The 20,217-nt window shown below is 44.8% G+C and overlaps 1 protein-coding gene across 7 annotated transcripts in view; it reads left to right on the top strand.

Annotated features, from left to right (window-relative positions):
• The window catches only part of nectin1b (nectin cell adhesion molecule 1b), a 336,486-nt gene that overhangs the window by 202,849 nt on the left and 113,420 nt on the right, over positions 1 to 20,217 (top strand). For 6 of the 7 annotated variants that reach the window (XM_061719802.1, XM_061719796.1, XM_061719797.1 and 3 more), the window contains 3 exons: positions 355 to 502; positions 2,675 to 2,741; positions 14,496 to 14,591. In XM_061719802.1, coding sequence (XP_061575786.1) covers positions 355 to 502; positions 2,675 to 2,741; positions 14,496 to 14,591 — 311 coding nt within the window. The remainder of the gene's footprint in view (positions 1 to 354; positions 503 to 2,674; positions 2,742 to 14,495; positions 14,592 to 20,217) is intronic. The other variant, XM_061719799.1, reaches the window with a different exon arrangement.

Below are 20,217 nucleotides of genomic sequence, written 5' to 3' on the forward strand. Positions count from 1 at the left end.
CTCATGCTAATACACGCTTCTGAAAATAGTATTTGGACGAGTGTAATGACAGAAAAGCAGAAGCCTGGAAAGAATTGCGTCTGATGGTTTTGAAAAGATGGTTTTGTTTTGTTCTCTCTTTAAATTCATTTCTGTTTCCATGAGGAAGTATTTTGAAGCAGTTTTCATGTCTAAAATTTCCCCCCAAAATAGGTTTCCTTTCATGGGACCATGTTAATCAAGTGTCTTTGTGGCTTTTTTTTTGTTCTGGTTTCTTTTCATCCTTTTTGTTTCTCTCCTCCAAGTTCAGCCTCGCAGCATCAATTACTGAAGGAGCACCTACCTTGACACTGTTATTTCTCCTGTTGTCTGCAGAAAAGCCATTGCCGCAGGGTCCCCCAGGTGGTGTTATCGGGATCCTTGGAGGTGTCGTTGCCATTGGACTCATCGCCGCCGTGGCTGTTACTGTTTTCATGGTCCATCGGCGGCAGCAGAAGACTCACACTGAGACAGATAATGACCTGTGAGTACCAAGCCTGTACCACACTATATTGCAAAGGGGCTGGACAGGTTGCAAGATTAGCTGTGCACTCTTGTCAATAAGAAAGAAAGAAAGAGAGGAGAAAAGAGAGAAAAAACCCTTTTGAGAAGGACAGCACGCTTTTTGTTGTCCAGAGATCCCAACATGCAGCAAACATGCCGCTGCCTCACTCTCATCTATTCTGGGAGCCAATAATCTCATTTCCTTTACATCTCTTACTGAAAGCACTGTAACTGCACCCATACGAGTATCATCTTAATTTCCTAGAGCACGTAAAATCAATAATTATGGCTATTAAGAGCTTTCCTGAATGTAATACAGGCTGCACTTAGTCGTTTCCCATTAAAACGTTATTGTTTTCATCAGGACTGATTGCAGGAACACAAACGGTTGCCTCTCCTTGGGAGAGCTTTGCGTGAATTGGATGCTTACCTCACGAAGAAAGGTAGATTTGCTGCAGATCCATAGGCTCCCACATAGCAGCAAGTTCTGATAGTTCAATGTTTATATTAAGGATTTCTGTTGCGGCATTAATTAATCCAACAGAATTGCTTCTCAAATAGATTTATGGACCTTGCCAGGCTAGTTTCGTTCACTTCTGCAACCCCTCCTCCAGCCGACCAAACTAATTTTGTTTCACCCATGTACCAGGGGCCGTGGCAATTTTTAACATCGCATTAGATTCATTTTACAGACACTTTTCATCCAATGCTGCCAGCTGCTGCACACATGCGCACACGCACACACACACACACACACACACACACACACACACACACACACACACACACACACACACACACAAACACACTGGGGGAGAAATCAACTAACGGGTTGCAGCTGAGGGAACAGGATGCAGCAGAGCAGCTGAAATGCGTACGATTGTGTTAAAACTGTGTGCCAAACCTCCCATCATCCCTTCGGCAACACGAGTCAGAAACCTGTCCCCACCCAGGACGCAGAGAGGCGTTGACGACGCGTCCCGTTAATTGGCTTTGGCGCAGAACACGTAGTCGTTGATGATAGCGCAGCGGTTACCAAGGTTTCCGCGAAAGCTCTCGGGTGTACTTCACATTCGTAATCTTCGGGGAGCGATGCCGCCGTGTGCAGGAGCCGGGAACGCTCCCCGAAGTGACAGTGGAGTTTCAGGGGAGGAGGGGTGCAGACTCCAGCTGAGGGGGCACATGAGCCCTTATCCAGTCAGATTATCTTTATTTTTTTATTTTGCCTTTATTTAACCAGGTTAGTCCCATTGAGATCGGAGGTTACAGAATTAAAAGATAAAAACAAAATATAAATTCAAGGCTCAAGGTTCACTTTATTGTCATTCCAAAAGTCCAAGTACAAGTGGAGCAAAATTTCATTGCCACTGGCAAAAAAGCAAGCAATTAAAACGCTAAAAACTCTAAACACTAAAAGATAAGGACAATAGGCTAAAAACTAAAATGCTACGTACTCAAAAGTGCATAAGGATATACAGAGTTCAAAGTGCTTGGTGCAGTACTGTAGACAGTCATTGCCGAGTGTAGACAGGTAACGGGTTCTGTTTATTTAAAAGCCTTATGGAGTGGGGGGAAAAACTGTCATGGAGCCTGGCTGTTCTGCACCTGTCGCTCAGAAACCTTCTATTTATTAATGAAGACATAATTCATTAAAACACTTGCATACAGACAGTCTGAACTCCACTGTTTTCATCAGAGCTTTAAATCCAGTCACAGGTATAAGGTTTCGTAAATGCAGTTCAGATTGAAGTTTATTCCAAGCATCTGGTGCTGAAAACCTAAAAGCTTTCTTCCCAAATTCCGTTCTTATTTTTGGAACAACCAAATGCAAAATGTCCATTGGGTGGAGATTGTAACCTCCTTGTTTCCCTGTTAAAAAAGAAGATAATAATGAGATTAACGAGATAATAATGAGACTGCAGCAAGCACATTAGGAGCCCCGTAACAGTGGCGCGGCATCCCGCCACCTGCCGCATGTCTGCGGTCCAGCGCCGAGCCCACAGAGGTGCAGAAACATCAGCACTCGTACCTCCCAGCGACTCGTACGGCTCCCATTGCTTTCTGTCTCTGTCTCCCTCCCAGCTAATCTATCTTTCTCTCCCACTCTGATGCCAAAGTAACTGCTCTCTGTTTCCCTGCTCCACTCCCTCAGCATTGCTGTTGCTGCTGTTGCTGATAGTTGTGTGACACAGGCTCCAGAGAAGCCAGAGTCCCCCACAAGGAAAGTAGAGGCACCTGACCCCAGTCTGTCCCCCGCTGACCCCTGTCCTCCCGGATCCTCTATCCTGTTGCCTGCATGTAACGGCGGCCTGCAAGTGACGTACTTGAGCACGCCGCTGTGAACAGAGACACTTTCGTCGCAAGCATGGCTGAAACACATGGACATGGACACATGAGGAATTATGATTTTGATGCTCTGGCATCTTTAAACGGACATTCTTACAGCTTAATTTGATGCATAATTTGTTAGAAATGAAAATGAAGCTGGATGAGGAACAATTATCATCATCATCATCATCAGAATTATTAAGAAGAAATATCCAGCTTCAGTTTTTGATCAGATCCATGGAGCTCGGACCAGAACAGAGTAAACAAAAAACATCAAATTCTCAATCAAAGTATCTTATCGAGGCTTTGTTTTACACAAGCTAACAATGTCTGCGTTACCAGACCACATTGCCCCCCCCGCCCCCCTCTCTCCTTCAACTCTTGCTCTTTTCCCTTCTTTTCTGTGCATGATTCTTGCCAAACGTGCATGAAGGACTCTTTCTGTGCGTCCGTCCTTGTAAGTATCGTCGCTGTGCTCCAGTTCGGCATGCTTGATGTAGTGAAATGTTGTAAAGTCGCAGCTCTGTGTCTATTTTCTGTGGTCTGTCATCAAACATGTTTAGTGTCTTATGAGGAAACTGTTTCCTTTTTATTATTTATTTATTTAACTGGGATATCTGATCATTTGAATGCAGATAAGTTGCAATAAAAGAATGTGCCGAGGTTACTTTAAATGCAGAAAATGACTAGCGAGGATTTATACATCTGAGTGTTTAATGACGGCGTAAAGGGGGAGCGTTTAGCCAGACTGTTTAATTCTGCATGTTGATGAGCTGTTAATCAAGCTTGGGCATTTGATAACATGCCTGACTGCACCGCCAGTCACGCCTGTGTTTGCCCCTCGCAGAGAAACACATGATACGACTCAAAATTGGTCAATCCTCATAAATCACCGGCCCCGTTTAGAGGCTCCACTGGCACAATAGTCGACTGATTATCAGAATAGATGGGGATTGTCAAAGGCGATGTTCGCCGAATAATGTGTTCATCGCTCTGCGTTTTCCCCCCGTGTGATGTATGACCCCCAAAATGCTGGAGAGCGCCGCCAATTGTGGCGCCGCGCAGAAATGAATTCCCCTCCGTTGCCGGCGTGCAGCTGGTGTTCGCACAGTTGCCGAAATAAATCACTCTGACGCCAACTCGGTGTCCTTGTTTACAGCAATATCAGAGAAAAATCACATGCAGAATGGAAAGTGGGTGTTAAACTGTGAATGCAGACTTTTCTGTCACTGTGAAACGCACGACATCACAAATCAGATTCAGGAGACGACTCGGGCTTGACAGAGCTGCAGAGGCATGATCTGTTCTTGTGTATCTTCTTGGTGTGTAAACTGGTCACCAGTGCTCTTCATCATTGCTTTGTTGAGACCTTTCTGATGTCATTGGTGGTCATTTCCTGTTGGACAACCTCCTCGCTTTAAGCTGTAACCAAAGTTGGTTTGTCTCTTTTGTCCCTCTCTTACACCTTTTCAACCAATTTGAACCAAGTGCTGGTTCTGGGCTGGTGCTGGATTCAATTCAATTTTATTTATATAGCGTCTATTACAACAGAAGTTGCCTCTAGGATCTTTCCAGAGACCCAGAACATGAGCCCCGAGCAATTATTACATACCGTAAACTAGGAATGGGTGATATTTTACCGTTCACGATATACCTTCAAAAAAATTCCTCACGATAAGAATTTGTCATCTTGTGGTAAAAACGATTGATGACGTTTTTGTGTAAAGCTGAAGGAAGGAAGGAAGGAAGGAAGGAAGGAAGGAAGGAAGGAAGGAAGGAAGGAAGGAAGGAAGGAAGGAAGGAAGGAAGGAAGGAAGGAAGGAAGGAAGGAAGGAAGGAAGGAAGGAAGGAAGGAAGGAAGGAAGGAAGGAAGGAAGGAAGGAAGGAAGGAAGGAAGGAAGGAAGGAAGGAAGGAAGGAAGGAAGGAAGGAAGGAAGGAAGGAAGGAAGGAAGGAAGGAAGGAAGGAAGGAAGGAAGGAAGGAAGGAAGGAAGGAAGGAAGGAAGGAAGGAAATGAGCCTGAAAAAAGAAGAAGGGAAGGAAGGAAATGAGCCTGAAAAAAGAAGAAGGGAAGGAAGGAAATGAGCCTGAAAAAAGAAGAAGGGAAGGAAGGAAATGAGCCTGAAAAAAGAAGAAGGGAAGGAAGGAAATGAGCCTGAAAAAAGAAGAAGGGAAGGAAGGAAATGAGCCTGAAAAAAGAAGAAGGGAAGGAAGGAAATGAGCCTGAAAAAAGAAGAAGGGAAGGAAGGAAATGAGCCTGAAAAAAGAAGAAGGGAAGGAAGGAAATGAGCCTGAAAAAAGAAGAAAGGAAGGAAGGAAATGAGCCTGAAAAAAGAAGAAGGGAAGGAAGGAAATGAGCCTGAAAAAAGAAGAAGGGAAGGAAGGAAATGAGCCAGAAAGAAAGAAAGAAGGATAAATTCCCGTTGATGAGGTTTTTGTGTAACAAACATGGCGGATCTGAGAGCGAGATAGATTTATAGTTAAAGGTGGAGTTGAATTGGTATTTTTTTTTATCGTCATTTTTATCGTTATCGGGATAAATGCCAGAAATTATCGTGATACATTTTTTTAGTCCATACCGCCCATCCCTACCGTAAACATAACATAAACGACGGCAGGTAAAAACTCCCCTAGTGGGAGAAAAACGGTAAGCCAAACAGTTGCAAGGAAAAACTCCCCTTTAGGAGGGAAGAAACCTGGACCAGGACCTGGATCATAAAGGGGGGATCCTCCTGATGAAGACCAGCTGGGCAGAGCAGGAAAAGAGAAAACAGACAGAGAGAATGAATAACAGAGAAAGGAGAGGTACAGACACAATGGCTAACTGGTGCACTACAGGGATGACTATAAATACAGACACTGAGGTGGTCAAGGGGTGGGGGGGGTGACAGCCAGTCCAAAGCTGGTTAAGCTTGGGAACATTGTAGGCCACGTCGTTACCATCCTTCCACCTCCTCCAACATGGTTGAAATTCGTGCACTTTGAATTTGAGTGAACGAATCACAGTTCTCATCTGGTTTTCCCTCAATAGCGGTGTTATATGATTGGCAGGATGTGTTGATGGAGGCTGTTGGCCTTTGTGACCAAGCTGGTATTTAAAGGAGCTGTATGTAAGAGCAATAATAAAACGAATCATAAAATGACCCCGATATGTCAACAGACATTTAAAAATCATGTTCATTTCAAATACTTATGTCACTGACAACAGCACTCAAGCCAGGATATTCCAGTTTAAAAAAAGGAGTTGCAGCCCTCAACTGATGTTTATGTTGTCATTTTTTGTTTTGGCCTGAAGCTCCACCCTCCACCTATCTCCCAATCACCAAGTCAGTATTGTTTCTGAAGCTCCACCCTCCACCTATCTCCCAATCACCAAGTCAGTATTGTTTCGGCATCCGGGTTGCCAGCTCGGCTCTAATTATCGCAGCCATGGCAGCCTACGTTCCTGCTGCATTCTGCAGCCTACCTGGCAACCTCTGGTCGGGGGGAGGAGGGGGAGGGTACACGCCGCTCAACAATATTTTGAAAGTGACTGCAGTACCAGTTTTGGACATTTCTTACAGACGGCTCCTTTAAGAATACTGGAATATATTGAAATACCCAACAATGTTTGTTAACGAGAAGAATAAACAGTTTTTCTTGGTCTCCTCCACGGACGACTGCTGGTTCTGTGTGTCCGCTCTTTCATTCCCGTTCATACGTGCCTACTCTACCGGCAGGCAGACATGACTTAACAGTGGCGGTCACCATGTGTCGATTGCCCCCCCCCCCCCCCCCCCCCACACACACGTAAAACAAGCTCTGGCATCTGGCCCGGCAGATCTTGCCAGCCCGACCCAGCACCAGTTTTTTCCCGGCTCTGAAGCGGTGCTTTCCGCCCAGACGGCTGTAGAGAAAAGAGATCTGGTTCTGAGTCCAGCTCTGGCTCTGAACCAGCACTGGAACCATTTTGGTAGAAAAGGGGCATCAGAGTCTTACGTCATGGACCGTTACAGTACTGGTTGTGAATTATTTTACTGATGTTGTCAATGAGTCAAATGGTGCTTGGTTTTCTGTACAGAATGTTCTAAGTATGCAGTTAAACTGTATGTATTTGTATAGCTGTGTGTGTGTGTGTGTGTGTGTGTGTGTGTGAGTGTGTGTGTGTGTGTCTGTCTGTCTGTGTGTGTGCGTGTGTATGTGTGTGTGTGTGTGTGTGTGTGTGCTAGTAACAATGCCTAAGGTTGATCGAGTGTGTATAATTGTAAAGTTAAATGTTCTCAGAGGCCAAACTTTCCTCCAGCAAAAGAAGTAGTTTTTGATAAACTTGTCAAAGAACAAAAACGAGGCACTTTGTTTCATTCTTGTTTATTCTTCTTTCTTCTTTCATGTGGGACAAAAGAAAGCTGAGCTCTGGAGAGTAATTGTTGTCCGGCTTTTGAGAAAGATCGGTGCTAGACAAAGCATGAAAGTAATTGCCTCCCGAAGATCAAATCACATTTATCCCATCTTGCAATTAAAAGTATCATTAGCATTTAAATTGCCAAATAAGATTGTGATCAACAGAAATCAATGAGAGCGCTGAGGATCAGCCTCAACGCTTCACGCTGGTTTCTACAGGCGGCGTGGCGGTCAGGCGCTGGCTCTTTTAATCCAAACGCTTCTGGGGATGCGACACTTTGCTTTCTCTCACCACGCTTGAGGAAAAGAAGAGGGGTTTCAAGATGTCATATCGAGAGACATCTCAACTCTTATTGTCTGAGCACAAAAACAACCTCTCACTGGTGGAAACATTTCTGATAGGAAACCGGCTTTTTCTTCTTTTTTTTGTGAGTGCATTGTTAAAGTCATTTTCTTTGCTGTAAATCTTGCCTCACAGATTACTCTCCTCAGTTTAAGGATTAGTTATGTTTTCTCTTCGCTATCCCTCTTAAATCTTCCCCTAAGCTGCCCTGAGCCTTTCGTAGCCAACCGAGCGAGGAGGAGCAAGGTCTTCAAGGTGGATCTCTGAGTAGGAAGCAGTGCAGACATGAATGTAGCTTATGGTTCCCTGCCCGCTGCCTCCTGCTCCCCACGGGCTCGTGGTGCTTGTCAGCTTTCATTTTTGTCTGCATCTCGCGGGGGGCCAGCGGGGCCCCGATGCTGCCGACATCACGCTCAGTGTGGAGGAAGTGTGTGTGATGCACGTGAGGCGATGGAGCAGAGGCGAGCCGGCGAAGGGCACAAAGTGAATATAGCCTAGAATAATAGCTGCAATCAAAATGACTGCAGACGCAGATCTGTGGGGCTGAATATTTTACACACCGTGTGAAAACCGGAAAGATAACTTTTATAATGTCTTTCTCCAAATGTCATGTTTATAAAAATGCACAACTACCTTTGCTCAGTGTGGTTTATTTCTTAGGCGAGGTTACTTTTCTGCAGAGGTCACTTGGAATTGGTAAAACCTTGAAAAATATCACATTTATCAACAGTTTTCAACGACGCCGTTCAGCCCACCATTTTGCAGCGTTCCTGTGAAGAGAAAAGGCTTTTATTTGTGGCCGTCCAGTCTCGCAACAAAGCATGAACGATGTACTGATGTTTACACACAACACAAAACCTACTATTCAGGCTAACCTTCTAAAATGATTTATATCGGCACCACCTGTTAGGACCCCACCTCGTGTAGGCACTGATTAGCTCGTCTTAGTCTCGGTCCTCTAGATTGTGGTATCCAGGGACCAGAACCAACAGACGCAGAAGATCCCTCATCTGGACGCCGCTGGACAGGGATACAACCAAAGTTCGTAGTGTAGATAGATATAGATTTATTTTATTGTACCCTTGGGTAAATTTGGTTCACAGTGAGTGCCTCCTCATACAATCTAAAACCATACACTCAACAACACAGGATAGGATAAAGTGACAACAACACACAACAACACAGGATAGGATAAAGTGACAACAGTGCTTTAGCTTAGCGTAGCATAGCGTAGCGTAGCGTAGTGCGTGTAGCAAGAACAACCAGCAGAAGAGTGGAGTAGGAACGCTGGTGAATGATGGTCAACCCGCCGAGTTATTTTCAGTCCTCAGGTGGCTTTTGAATGATGATCCATCACATGAATCCTGTCCTCGACCAATCGCCCCACTTCACGATTGGTTTGGTGCTGAAAGAGGTACCAGACCCATCTCACAAGAGACAGTTTTGGAAAGTGAAGTTGAGCGTGACTTGTCTGGTTGGCAAGCCTGGACTTGACACAGTTGATCCCGAGGAACAGCCCGAATTACTCCATTGGGATACCTGACGGGGGCACGAAACTGCTTTTTGGCTTGTTAATCAGAGCGGACACATCTGGAAGAAGATCCAGACCGAGTGGGTGGGTGGAGGGCCTTGGGGGGGGTCACCCACACCTGCACTGTATGTGGGTTGTTTGTGGCTCTGCCCCACTGGGACATCGAGGAACCAATGGATGGATAAATAGTTGTTTTTTTTGTGGACTAAACAGCAATAGAACAACAGAGAAACCAGTTATTTAAATAAGAAAAAGGAGAGCGGGAAGGATTTTCAGTCGAGCATCTGCTGCTGGCCGAGCTCCTCTTTGATGTGATGGCGGCGTGCAGAGGGTGGCTGACCTCATCAGAGACGGCCAGCAGTCTGTCCGATGTCCGTCTCTGCAGCCGTCGCCGAAGATTCCAGCTCCACAGAACCAGCACGTCCGATCAGTCAGTCCGGCCTGTTTTGAGTCCCTCTTCCTGGTGCTCCCTCCACTACGCCGCGCCACACGAGAAAGCGCTGGTCCCTGTTGACCACAGAAACCTCACAAAGAGTCCCAAAAGGGCAGAGCCGCTGTTTGGACTGACGAGCGTGTGGCCGTGTTGGTGTTCAGTGGACCAAGTGTGGGTTTGCACTCCCCACATTTACCCACGGTAAATCCGCCCCACGGGGGGGGGGGGGGGGGGGGGGGGGGGGGTAGTTCCCGGATATGTTTGCTGGGTTCCCTACTGAAGGTGGGAAGCGTTAACACGGGTCAGAACAGGTTTTAAACCAGAATAGTATTTTGTTTCGTTGGAGGCATTTCCTTAAAGGGAGTCCCTCTATCTTTATTGCCGGTTAAATCTGGGAAAAGAAGTAGGAAAAATAAAAAAAATAAAAAGCAACGTTGCTCAGGGTTATGCACCAAAAGTACTCGGTGGTTTAGGTAAATATGTGGGTTGTTCAGGATGAAATTGGCTGAAAAACGAAAACCGGGACTAGATTTTTTTTCTTCTCTGCTCTGAATGCGATGCATAAAATCCTGTGCCTCCACTGCCTGAGGCAGAACTTGTTATCCCGATAATGAAGCGAACAGAGAAGCTTGTTGCTTTCAAAAGTCGGCACACACATTTTACCACATTACATGGCCCCACCACTTGCAGTGGTGAGAAGTTATGCTAATTTCACGTCTTTAGCAGCGAGCTTGAAACGATCACAGCTTCTTTCATTGTGTTCACTAAGTCTCAGAACGGGGAGAGGAAAAAAAAAGTTTTTAAAAAATTGCAGGAATCTCACAATTTTCCAATGTTAACTGTAAAAAAGCGCCTTGTTTTGATGTTTTCCGGTCGCCGAAATGCTGGACCTGCTTCCGCTGGACGCAGAGGGAACCGCAAGGACATGGATTGAAATTGTTCCATGCGATTCGCTCATTTTGTGCCAGTAATAAGTCTACATAACAAGGGTTCTGATGTGGCACCAACATGGTTCCGTCTTTTTATACGCGTCACAAACAGCGTGTTCGCCTGGGCATCTGCTCGCTTGACCACCGGCCTCGTCAAACAACGGCAACGGTCTCCCGAGGCTGCTGCTCGCGTGTAACTTGCTGTGAAATGTTAGGGATTCGGGAATTTTTTCAAGTTTTAGTCAGATTTTTTCCAACAATGTCTTTATTGATTTTAACATGTTGCATTTACATACAAATGTCATTTCCGCTCTCATGGCTTCATATGTATACATCTTTAGATTAATCAAAATGACCTCCAATAACCACTTTACTCGTCAGTATACATGGACACACACTGAAATGTGTCCTCTGCTTTTAACCCATCACTAGTTAGACTAGTAGCAGTGGGCTGCCTTTTATTGTGGCGCCCAGGAAGCAATTAGGTTTAAGGGCTTTAACAGACACCAAACCAAAAAAATATGAAGAAACAAGGGACACCTCTCAACACAACAACACTATTTATCATATTATTTTGAGGTACTTAAATTTTGCATTGAATTTCAGATTAAATGGCTTTGAGATTTGGCCACTGCAGAGAGCCACATTAATAAGTTTCCCCAGATTCATGTTTTAGTCAGATTTTATAAAAACCACTCGGCGTATGGGCCTGTAACACTGCCCGGTCTGAAAATGGGCCCACTTGCAATAAAGTGCAATCATCAGAGGTTGCATGGGATCAAATGTCAAACATCTGAATGGAACACTCCATCTAAGTCGTCCTGCATGAGGTTGATGACGCTGCACCCATTTGCTTGAAAACACAGTAAATGTTGTGTCACGTTGGGTGATGCTACGATGACGGGGCACATTTCATGAGTCATGTTTCAGCACATCTTAGTTCTAGTCTTATTGTGTGCACGGAGCAGATTCAGAGAGAATGACAGCAATTAATCTGTCAACTGTCACAGATTTTCTTTTCTTTAATTCTCACCTGTATCAGAATCCAGTCAGTCATGAGCTGTGGATTAAAGTACTTTCTAATGAGCTCACTTGTGCAAGCCTCATAATTATCCACCTGAGAGAAAATGGGGAGCGCTGCGTTGCGGAAGGGTTTATGTGCGGCACGCCGCCTCTCCCGCGTTATTCGCCGGGCCTCTGTGCTGCGGGCGGGATGAGCGAGGTGCCGCATGAATCTGGCAGCGGCTCGGCGGCCCTGTCTGGAGACAAGGTGATACGGACCGGAAATAATGAGTGTGAAAGAAAGAGTTAAGAGGTGCACTCATGCACAAATTTTCTGCACATTAAAACGCCAGCATGGCCTTGCAGAAAGGTCATGTTATTTAATAAGGACGTGAACCAGTGCGAATGGGAAACGGAGGAAGCTGGAGGAAATGCGTGTCGGTACACAGCTCGGTGCCGGCACTTCATTATCTCTGAACACTCCTGCTGTCATTTCAGAGCCCGACAGATGACATCTGACTGGCAGCATGTTTGACAAAGGGGGACATTTCTTTCTCACTTCGCTGTCTTAAATAATTATCCAAATAAGATGGAAACAATTTATTACAACCTCGGTGACTGTGGAGAACATACAACCCCGGTTGCAAAAACAAGAAGCACCCAGATTCTTCTGCTAAGTTTGGCATCGTCTTGCTGAAATATGCAAGCCCTTCCCTGAAAAACACCTGGTCTGAATGGATGCATTTTATGCTGTAAAAACGGTATCCACCTTTCAATATGTCTCTTCTTGAGATCTGCAAGCTGCCCATACGCAGTAATGCATCCTCATACCAGGATTACGATCCGGATGGTACCTCCCCCTGTTTTATCCAGAGGATGTCGTGTCCACAGTTTCCTTTTTAAGAATTGAAAATGCTGATCTGTTTAAACACAGGACAGTTATCCAATTTTCCTCAGTCCATTTTAGAGCCTTCATCTATCACACAACACTCTACAAAAGTGGGTACTTTTCTTTTTTTGAAGGCCACGATGGATGCACACAGTTAAGTCAGCAATAAGGAAAAACAAAAGCAATAAGGAAAAACAAAAAAAATGAACCGTATTTTAATTGTAGCTTTTACATGCACTGAATTTGTCAAATTGGTTTAATTCACCGCACGAATCGGCACAGATTACTTTTGTAATACTGTATTTGACCCGGTCTTTGTACGTTTTGACCGTATAGAAACGTAATTCTCGTCAGTTGTGTGAAATAAGACCTGGAAACAGGCATTGTTGCATAGAATTGTCAAATTGGTTTAATTCACCGTACAAATTGTTACAGATTACTTTTGTAATACTGTATTTGACCCGGTCTTTGTACGTCTTGATCGTATAGAAATGTAATTCTTACCATTTTAAGAATGAGATGTACCTGCTGTACTCTACTGCCCTTACTTTTTAACAACTTGTGCTTTTTATTATTTTACCTCTTTTCTTAACATTTTATTTGTTATTTACTGTTTAATTGTGTCTTGCCGCTTTTAATGTTGATGTAAAGCACTTTGAATTACCTTGTGTTGAATTGTGCTACACAAATAAACTTGCCTTGCCTTGAAGATGCTTAAAAAAGAGACAAGCAGACAAAGTTGTGGGATTTCTGATACTGTAAGGAAAAGCTTCACCGCAGTCGTCTTTAGTCTAAAATAAGGAAGCGTAGACGTCCTGGACCTTTAATGAGTTTTGGCCCAGAGAAGACGGCGGCGTTTCTGGATCACGTTCACATGTGCCTCCTTTCTTTGCACATCAGAGCTTTTAACCTGCATTGGTGGGTAACCTGGTGAGCCGTGCTCTCGGGCAGTGACATCTCAAGCTGTTCCTATCCCCCATGCAGCGATTTCCATTACCGAACCATGCTGGTTCTTACCGCTGTGCTACCCGACGGCATGAGGTTCACAGGCAGCCGGCGTCGTCCCAAGCGCACAGAGATTCCTCCACATATCTGGAATCTTTTGATACAGATGAAGACGCATCAAAAGTTTTCATTATTCTGAAACTGTGAAACAATTTGCAGGCAGTTTTTCCGCATGTTGGTGAACCTGTGCCCAACTTTACTTCTGAGCGACTCTGCCTCCCTAAGATGCTTTTATTACAACCAATCATGTCACCGACCTGTTGCCAATTAAACTAATTAGGTTGAAGATGTTCCTCCAGGTATTTCTTGTCAGTGTCGATTATTTCAGCAACCTTTTCTTGCTCACGCCTCAACTTTTTGCCATCATGAGCTAATATTATCTATGCAAATGCTAAATGCCCCACTTTCACTTACATTTGATATGTGTGTGTAATGTCTTGTGAATGACGTATGGGTTTATGAGATGTGCAAATCATTGCATTGTGTTTTTTTGATTTGTATTTTCAGGCAGAATTTCAATTTAGTTGGAATTGAGGCTGTAGTTGGAAATGGTCAGAAATGAAAGCTTATAAGTGAGCGCAGGTGTTGGGTTGATGAGGCGCTTGTTCTTCCCCCAGGTGTGTCATCAAAGGGGTGGGGTGGGCGCCGTGGGATTAGGGATGTTAGCATCAGGGATTCTGGGAAAATGTGGAGAGCAGAAGGTGCCAGCTGAGCGCTCTGAATCACAGCCGGGGGGACGACATGTCGAACAAACGGTCGCGGCGCTAGCGGGGCGGGGTGTTTGTCCACGCGGCTCGCTGGATGAGGCTCAGTCCACCCTGAGGACCTGACTCACACATGCCCTTCTCCCTGCCCCCCTATAACCCCTTCCATTCCCATCTCCTCACCTCAGTGTCCAATTACAGCCCGCTCTCATTAGCACAGTGTCTCTCCAGCGAGAGCCTTTGAAAGGGCAGGGATGGCTGCCGCTGCAACAAAGCCACCAACACGAGATCTATCAAAACCCAAGGAAAGAGTGGAAAAGGCAAGTGCAGGCAGGACTTCTCATTATAGAGTGCTGTAGAAGGTGAGGGACGTAAAGAGTCGCGATCCCTTACCGTGCTGAGTGTCATGTTGTCTTTTCACTCTTTTAACAGGACTGACCTCCCACCCGCCCACAAGCCGGCCCCCCCTCCACCCAAAAAGAAGAACAGCGACATGAAAGGACACTTGACATCTGACGACATCCAGGTAAGATCTCACTCTTCTTTCTTTGTACCTGTAACTCTCCGTCCGGGCTTTTCGATTCCCGTCTAAAATACCTGCCGCTTCGCTGCGCTCCTGAATAAACTTCAGGTCGAAATGCATTTCGGAAGTGAAGTAACCAATTCAGAAGATCTGGGATTAAAATCATACAGCTGTAAGGTAAATAAAGCACCCATGTGGCCAGGCTTTGCTGCCTCTCCGTTTTCTAGGAGAAGGATTTCAGTCTGCATCGGCAGGACTTGGTGACTGCTGTGAAATGTTTGTTCGGTGGGTTGTTTACTCACATTTACGGTATTCCTGACACTCGACAGCTTTCTGAAGCGACTTGTTGGTCCAATGTGTTTAAAATAGAGTTTGGCTGAATACTGACATACAAATGTCTCATTCTCTGGGGAAGACCAGCAGCACATGCAATCACCAGGTTTGGACATTTCTTAGGGTGACATTAGGGCTGGGCGATATATCGAGATTTTAATATATATCGATATATTTTCAAACACGATATGGTACGAGACAATATCGTTTATATCGATTTAAAAAAAAAAAAAAAAAAAAAAGTTTTTTTTTTTAATGATTTTGATATAGCTTATTTTGTGACAAATTGACTTGAATGTTTTATTTGAGATTTGCACAAATGTTTTGTTATTTGCACAACTGTCAACCTCAGTGGAAAAGTCTGCCTGTTACTGTCTACATTGTATTAATTGCACAGTGTATTTTAATTTAATTGTTATGCAGGAAAGGGATATTTGTTTTATTTTATTCAAGAAGCATTTTCATTCTATATATGCAGGTAGTTTATTTTTATTTCATTTGTTTTATACATTTTGATATTGTGCAGACCTCTGTTAATAAAGGAACCTGTGTGACATTTGGCACGAGGCTTTGTATTAAAACTGACTGTTTTTTTAAGGGTTTGCCTCAGAAAAAAATGAAGCTAACAGAGATGCTATGCTATAATGCTTTGGGGGAAACCCCAATTATGGCACAGAAAAAATATCGATATATATCGAGTATCGCCATTTAGCTAGAAAATATAGAGATATGACTTTTGGTCCATATCGCCCAGCCCTAGGTGACATCCAGGTTTTAAACTTTAGTATCCCTATAAACATCTATTTGTATAATTTTTCTTCGGTTTGTCAAACAGCTGAACTATAAAATACTTCATCAGCATGTTAAAATCCAGTCAAAAGCTTGTGGTGATTTAGGTCAAGTTTCTGGGCTGCTTTGTTTGCTAATTTTTTGGATGAATTGGGGCCGGGTGGTTCAGATCCTGGGGATGAGGCCTGAACGATGAGAAAACCTTAGGGTTAAGTCACATGGGGGGCTGCTGTCCAGTTCTTTTCATACAGTCAATATGATGGAGCTGTTGTAATTCACAGTTTCACATGATACGTTTGATTCTGGTTTGTTTAAGATAAAAAAATGGACGTGGTAATAGCTACTATAGAGGTATGTGTGTGGGCTGTTTTTTTGTATTCTTCAGACGCACATTTATCTTTACTGATATATTTGCTTGGCTGCCTTTATATACTTTACTATGAATGTATAATATGATATATTACATGTAGCGTTATAATAATAGAAAATGCACACTGCCAAAAACCTCTGACCAAACCTCCAAATGTTCTCGTACTCCCGTACCAAAGCTCTGCAGCATCTCGAAATGCTGCCAGGGCAATTATAACCAGTGTCACGGTTAATAAAATACCCTCAGAAACGGCCAAATAATATGTCATTTTTGGCATCTTTAGATGTCAACTTTGTGCAGTCGATTGAATATGAAAACAAAAAGGGTTATTAAGGACGATCTACTGAAATAATTTCTCTTCAGAACCTTAATCTGCAGCGGACAAGCAGCTCCCCCTCAATGCAAAGGCGGCTGCCTGCGACCTCGGCAGTGATGCTGAGGTCTGAGCGGTTGCCTGGACACCACATGTTCCAGCTGAGCCTCCCGGTGAAGTCACATCCGGCGTGTTTGAATGAGCTGGTCGCAACGTGTCCCAAAGTCTGTGCTGCAGCTTCCTCCAGTACAACCACTTCGTGCTTGTTTCTTGGAAATGTTAAAACTGAATATGCTTAGGTTCGTAGTTCCAGTAAAGTCAGTCATGTCATCGCAGAAATAACACAAGCTACACGTACTTTTAATCTACAAAACCACGATTTAAATGAGAATTCTAGTTCCTGACTCCACATTTGAATGCTCATCCTTCATGATGACATCTACTCTGCTCAGCTGTTTGTTGAAGGTTTGGTTTTTGATAGGAATGAGACAGTAAATTAGCAGTTTTGTTGTGCTGGACTGAGAGTTCTCAGGTTGCAGATTCCCTCGGCGGCTCATCCACTATCGATGTACAGTAATCCCTCGCTGTAATGCGGTTCACCTTTCACGGTTTCACTGCTTCACGAATTTGCATTGTGCGTTGTGTTCTGCATTCTGATTGGCTAAACAGTCTCCCTGCTTCTTCACTTCCTGTGTGTCAATAACGTTGGTCGCTTAGCAACAATTCTGAGAATGGCCAATGAACTTCAGCGAGCAGCTCAAGAACGGGACCCTTTGATGAATCGTTCATTACAGTTCTCAGATATAATCGATGGTGTCGGTTTATAAGAATGTTTTTTGTCCAGAAGAGAAAAGAGCAACTACCCATAACTATGTTCGTCTCAAAAAAACACACCTGCACCGCGGGCTTTAGAAGAAAAAGAAGCTACAGAGTGGAGTCAGGATGCAGCAGCAGTCAGAAGAGCAGTGAAACATTGTACTGTACTTATTGTATCTCCCGTTCAAATCCAATTACTCGGGTCACGGTGGGGCGGTGCTGATCTCCACAATTTGAAGCCTTGTATAATAACTAAAAAAAATAAAGGTTACTACTTCACGGATTTCACCTATCACGGGGTCTTTTTGGAACGTAACCCCTGAAAAACGAGGGATTACTTTACACAAATTCATTGTTTTAACAAGCAGAGCCTGGTTTCATCCCCAGGTGGAACACCTGCAGTTTCCATCCCATTGTCACCGTTTACTGGCTCTTCGGTCGGCTTCCACCCCAAAGAACTGTAGCGACGTCTCGCCTCGCATCGTCCTTTCTGCTGTTACCCTTGTGGAATTAAAATGAGGTTTCCGACCTCTGAAATGAATCTCTCCTCGTACATCGTACATAATCTCCGTGCTGATGTTGGATCAGAGTCGTCTCAGGGTGTTTTATCTGGAGCGGCTCCCCTCTGTGATTCCTGCGTCTGGTTTCCTGTCAGCTCCATCAACTGCGTGTAAATTGCGCAGCTGAAAGCCAAAATGGAGCTGGCGTAAATCTCTTTCAGCACAGAGGAGACGGCTGACGCTGGTAGGCCACGGCGATCCAGGCGGTGGGTGGGCTCTGATTCGCACCTGTGCCGCAGCACCGCTGTGCTTACACCTTCATGGTGAGCGACAGGGTGATGGCGTTGGCATGGAACTGGCAGCAGGGCGATCATTACTCACCGCCGTCTCTGGATGAGGCGTGTTTCAATACCAGGTGAAAACCAGGCGAGTGTTGGCGGCGATGTTATTCCTAAATCACCATGGCGCCACGCAACACGAGTCCTCCAACTGTCCTTCAACTTTTGCTCCGTCCAACAGGTGCGTAGTCTTCAAACCTCCGCGGTCCGGCGGCGCCTCGTCATAACAATCCACAACGTGTTACTCCAGGAACAGATGCATAATATCCCCAACACAAGGCCGCTGATTTAGCTCCTAAATTATCGGAGCAGGAATCTGATTAGCTGCCGTGTTGCTCCTTCATCATCCGCCGAGCCATTTTTCAACATTGCACTTTGCAGAATTAATCTGGTTCCTCGTTCTCATTATTCTTCTTCAGTTGGACTTGGCAGGCGAAGTTCTGTAAGTCCTGGCATCCAGGGAAGTCCTTGGGTCTATTCATTACATCAGCCAGACGGCCCTTTGTGGCTTGTATTAACAGGAAAAAAAGCACCACTTCATCACAGAGGCCTGATTTCAGAGCGATAAAAGATAAAAATCAATGAAAAACTCTCCAAACGGTCCAACTCAATGACGCCGTGCAACATTGCCCCATTTCCGCCGACGCACAAATCATGTTTGCACGCAAATCTCAGAAGTTTCATTTGCTCAGACTTTAATCAACTTTATGAGACTTTAAACCGTGAAGTTGGATTGCTGGACATCTGGGTGGTGATTCAACGTCCATCCTCCCAGCGGAGGACCCGGACGACATCTGACTCTTCACCGACGGCTAATAAAAGAAGCTAAAGAAAATAAAGCTGCATTGAACAAATAGCAGAAGTTAATGAAGTTCCCCTCAGTGGTTGCTTTTACCCGAAAAGAACCTCAGTAACCCCACATCTGGAAACTTCAGAGGCAGCAAAGGAGAAACATGCTGTAGCAGGTTGATGGCATCATGGGTAAAGGTTTCACAAATAAACAATAATCCCTGACGCATAACTGCTACACAAACAGGCACAACATGAAGAGCATACATCAGCAGGGCAAAATTCAGGGAGCATTTCATCATCCAGTATTTATGATTATAATTTATGTGGGGGCTCATCGTCTAGGATCGACTGGGTTTTTCACTTTCGCTTATCAACGCTTTTAATTAAATAGCAGGTTTCAGATGATCCAAAGGAAATTAAGGGATAATCTGAGCTCCTAATTTAAATCACAAATCAGGAGCGAGTGTCTTAAGTTGTGCCTCGGCTGGCCGAGTTTCCGCCCCAAAGCCCCACGATGTCCTCACATGTCCCCGTGATGAGCAGCCTTCGTAAATGACACGGAGATAATCAGGATCTGCAGAGCCACCAGGCCCTTGGTGAGGACACAGCTGTAATTACCGCTCGCTGCAGCTCCTTTTTTAGCCTTTTACAGGGTTTTTTTTTTTTTTTTTACCTTAAGACTTTATCTTTATTAAGCTTAATGCGTATGTGGTATGCACGGCGAGGCCCAGGATTTAAAACCCCCCTCCTAAAGTTCAGGTCCCTTTCCCGCCTCATCACCTCAGGAAGTTTCCTGCATGTTTGGTGCCGAAGCATTACAGCAAATTATCAAGCAAGTGGCAGTCTGGGGAGTTTGGAGACTAGATCTATGTCTCGGCCCCCTTTTGTCCGAATCCTCGATCCGTTCCTTTGTCCTCTGGACTGCGTGCCATTTCAAGTAACTGTGATGACTCTGCAACAGCAAAACGGCCCCATTCGTTGAAATACCCTTGATCTTTGCATTGAAAGCTGCTTCTAAAGACCTCTCGCCGTATTGTTGTGCTCCACCGAGGGGTCCTGACAGAATGACAGCATTTCAGGCAGAGCTGGCTGACAACAATGTTCAGGCGGGTGGTACAAGTCGGAGCCAAATCCGCGATTTTCAAAGAGCCGAGCTTTTCCATCGGAGCGTAGCACTCCAACGAGACGTGCACGGCAATCACTTCACAGCCTGCGGTTGCGATCACATTGGATCGTTATCTTCAAATATACACGTTGGAGGATGTTTTGGGTTTTTTTTTTTTCCCGCGTCACGCTTTCGTCATCGTTGAAAACGCCGGAGAGCTGAGACTCTTGTTGCTCTCAGAGTCAAACAGACAACTATCCAGGAGGGGGGGCG

This window comes from Cololabis saira, chromosome 4 (genome assembly GCF_033807715.1).
Source record: "Cololabis saira isolate AMF1-May2022 chromosome 4, fColSai1.1, whole genome shotgun sequence".
Lineage (NCBI taxonomy): Eukaryota > Metazoa > Chordata > Actinopteri > Beloniformes > Belonidae > Cololabis > Cololabis saira.